General features: G+C 52.9%; 1 protein-coding gene across 1 annotated transcript; it reads left to right on the top strand.

Annotated features, from left to right (window-relative positions):
* Positions 1-1191: 1191 nt before the first annotated feature.
* CCNI2 (cyclin I family member 2) lies at positions 1192-3112 on the top strand. The gene is made up of 3 exons (XM_037739956.1): positions 1192-1648; positions 2066-2197; positions 2993-3112. The coding sequence occupies exons 1-3, from the start codon at positions 1220-1222 to the stop codon at positions 3110-3112; spliced, it is 681 nt and encodes a 226-aa protein (XP_037595884.1). The 5' UTR covers positions 1192-1219.
* The last annotated feature ends 728 nt before the right edge of the window (positions 3113-3840 follow it).

Genomic DNA, 3840 nt, shown 5'->3' with positions numbered 1-3840 from the left:
AAAAAAAAAAAAAAAAAAAAAAAAAAAAAAAAAAAAAAAAAAAAAAAAAAAAAAAAGACCTTTGTCGGATGTGTAGTTTGCCATTTTTCTTCCATTCTGTAGGTTGCCTGCATACTCTGTTGATAGTTTCTTTTGATTTTCTACAGTTTAAATAGGAATGTCTAGGTATAGTTCTTGGTATTTATCTTGTTTAATGTTCTCAGAGCTTCCTAGAGCTGTGGTTTGGCATTTGGCATTAATTTGGGAATATTCACTCTCAGTCATTATTGTTTCAAATATTTTCTCTGTTCCTCTCTTTCCTGTCCTTCTGGTATTCCCATATATTTTTAATATTTATTTCATGTAATGAATTTTTAAAACAAAATATAACAGGAGCCAGGCATGGTGGTGTGCGCCTGTAAGTTTCAGCTACCTGGGAGGCTGAGGTTAAGGGTAACTCGAGTCCAGGAGTTTGAGGTTGTAGTGTGCTGTGATTACAACTGAGAATAGCCACTGCACTCCAGCCTGGGAAATAGCAAGACCCACCCCTAAAATGTGTGTGTGTGATTTGTATGATTTTCCTTATGTATTACAGGTTTATAGCTATACATGTATGTATAGATACACAAACATATGTAATACATATATGAATGAAGGAATCACCTTGTGAGAGAGGTAGTAACACTATTTTTTGGAGAAGAGGTAGCCGAGGCTCTGAGAGGTCACGACATATGCCTGAGGTCACACAGGGCGTCTGGAATTCCATTTCAAGCCTATCTGAGGAGGGCGCTCTCGCTGCTCGTTTACCTGGTCTTGTGTCCCTAAGTGTGTACTGTGAACTAAGACCCAGGGTCTGTAGCCAGCAGTCCTGGCCCAAGGCAGGCGTAATCTCCAGCCGCCCAACCCCTGGCTGGGGGCTCTGCGCAAGAAGCGCGGCCGGCAGGGGGAAGAGGTGTTCGGTAGGCAGCAGCCGGGATGGAGGGAAAGCCAGGGATCCGTCACTCGCCTGTGCGCGCCCCGTCCGGTTGCGTCCTGGGTGCGTGCCGCCTACCCGCGGAGCGAGTGCCCGGGAGGCGCGGCCAGGTGCGCCAGGGGCAGCTCCACAGCGAGCGCGGGGGGTGGGGCCCGCCGAGCCTGCCCCCTGCCTCCCCGGGCGGCTGCCCCAGCTGCAGTGTTCCGGGCGCTGGGCTATAAAATACCGAGTTAAGCGGCGACTTGTATCTAGCAACCTGTTCACACCATGGCCTCGGGCGGGCGGCTCCCGCCGCAGCCGTCGAGCTCGGAGGTCAGCGCGGTCCAGAGCTCAGGCAGGCGTCCCGGGGCGAGTCTGGAGGAAGCAGCCCTGGGCTTTCCTCTCCCGCCGTCTCCGGGGCAGGCCCCTCTGCCCCCGAACACCCAGAGCAGGTGCCCTGGGACCCACCAGCCCGGAGCCTCCTCTCTTTCAGCGCCGTCCGCGACAGTGCTCCTGGGGCCCCGGCTCGGAACGGAGCCGGCTGGGCGAACCGCAGACCCGGTCCCCGCCGACGCCCCAGCGCGGGCTCCGCAGCCCGATCCACAGTCCCTCAAACCGCGCAACCTGGAAGGCATCCTGGACGAGTGCCAGCTGCTCCGCTACTTGAAGCTGGCCCAGGACCGCGAGGCGCGCCTGTGGCAGGGCGGCAAACCCCAGGTACCCTTCCCTGCCTCTGGGCCCGTCTCGCGCGCACGGGAGGCGGATAGGCTCCACCTGCACCCGCGCTTCGATGCTCTGCACCTGGAAGCCGAGCCCTTCCCCAGGTGTGGCCTCTCACGAGAGGCACGAGGCTGGATCCACCGGCTTCTCTCTGGGAGGGCGTCTTGCTAGCAGGGACTTCGGAAGAGGGCCTGTTTGAATCGAGGAACTCGGCCTAGGGCAAAAAGCGGGCGCGCGATGTGGGGGTGATGGGTGAGTCGCTGCGCCAAGGGGGCCCTTACTCCCAGCGGGCCTGCAGGGGAAGGGACTTCTCACTACTCCTTCCCACCCCCCACCGCAAGCAGGAGGCTCCTGCTGCTGGGGGACCAGGAGTGGCTGCCAGCGACCTTCCTCGCCCCCTACGCTTCTTCCTAGCAGAATGAAATCTGCAACGCCTTTGAGGAAGTCGTGCTGTGGCTTCTGCGGCTTCAGAACAACTTGTACTTCTCCTGGTCCACGTTTAACCTGGCCCTCACCATCTTCAGCCGCCTCCTGATTTCGGTGAAGGTAGGGAGGCCTCTGAGGGACGGTGGCAGATGGTGAGAGAAGGAACTAACCTTTGCCCCCCATTCCTGCTTGAGAGGTGAGGGGTTCCAGATGCTCAAACCAAGGTGTATAAACAAACTTGCTCCGAGGGATAGAGCTGGTGTTGGGAACTCTCCACTTCCTACACAGGCTGTCTCAGGGTCATGTGGTCATCAGGGTTGGACTTGGGGAGTGTCAGACGACCTAGCTGGGAAAGGACTTTCTGTGTGATGAGGTAGGATGTGCTTGTCCCGACTTGTCCAGGGCTGCTTGAGGCTAGGATGAGACTGGGTTCCTTGAGAAGGTGCCATATTTCCCACCTCCAGTCCAGAAATGAAGGAATACTGCCCAGTCATCTGCAGTTCTGAAATCAGGAGCATCTTCACTGGTCAGATCTAAAAATGACACTAACATTCTATCTTGGTGGAGAAATGGAGCCTTTTGAAAATGGGAAAAAGCTCATTAAAACAAACGGCTGGGCACGGTGGCTCATGCCTGTAATCTCAGCACTTTGGGAGGTCAAGGCAGATGGATCATCTGAGGTTAGGAGTTCGAGACCAGCCTGGCCAACATGGTGAAACCCTGTCTCTACTAAAAATACAAAAATTAGCCAGGCATGGTGGCCCGTGCCTGTAGCCCCAGCTACGCCACTGCACTCCAGCCTGGGTAAGAGTGAGACTCCAACTCAGAAAAGAAGAAAAAAGAAAACAAACAGATGCTTTTCAGTTTGTTTCTGGCATTCATATTCTGCTCAAATGTGTTTGTTCCATATTGCAGGTAAAAGAGAAATACCTGCATTGTGCCGCAATTGCTTCCTTGAGGCTTGCTGCAAAACTTAATGAAGAAAATGAGGTACGCATCCTTGGAAGTCCACACTGGGCTGCGTTTGAGGTATAGTGGTATAACATTGGAGCACTCTGGTTTCCCGACAGATCTGTGCCCTTAGGTGTGGTGGTCACTAACTCGCCAGCATCTCTGCTGTCCCTTCTATCGGCTTGTCAGACTCTGAGAACCCACAAATGGACAATTAGAGCTGAACTGTCCTGGCCCATCAAACCTAGAGACCTGAACTCTTGCCAGATACATCTGGCCTCACTGGTTGAGGGCTAAACAGAGACATCCGCTGTTGAGCAAGGCCTCTCAAACCGTGTGGCATAACATCAGCCCCCAAGCAATTATGTCTAAAAAAGCTGCTTGAGGCTTGAGGACTTGGCTGTGTCAATGAAGCTGGTCCTTGGAAACTCTGGGAACTCTCTCTGAGATGGACAGGAGGCATGTGCTGGGGGTAAAGTACAAGGCCCCTTGAGCGCTTCAGGCATGCCTGGATGGCTGAATTTCACTGTGACATCTGTTGAGGAGGAGATCATCTCCTAATACCCTTCCCAAACTTTCCTACCTCCCTCCAATTTCTCCCATTTTGGGGATGGTGAAATCACTGCTATTGCCACAGGGTCACCTTTAGCTGATCTCTGGGTCTGAGGAGGCAGGGAAGAAGTTGTGTGTCCAGTTCCAAATCTTCAGTAAAAATGTTTTAAACTCCTGTTTATTAGAATAGAATTGGTCCCCAAGTTGCTTTCCTCCAACTAAAAATCAAGTGATATAGTAATATTTCTGTCATCTAAAAA

This window comes from Cebus imitator, unplaced genomic scaffold, assembly GCF_001604975.1.
Source record: "Cebus imitator isolate Cc_AM_T3 unplaced genomic scaffold, Cebus_imitator-1.0 Scaffold76, whole genome shotgun sequence".
NCBI classification, from domain to species: domain Eukaryota; kingdom Metazoa; phylum Chordata; class Mammalia; order Primates; family Cebidae; genus Cebus; species Cebus imitator.
The sequence above is the reverse complement of the archived record's forward strand: the minus strand, read 5'-3'. Positions and strand labels throughout refer to the sequence as shown.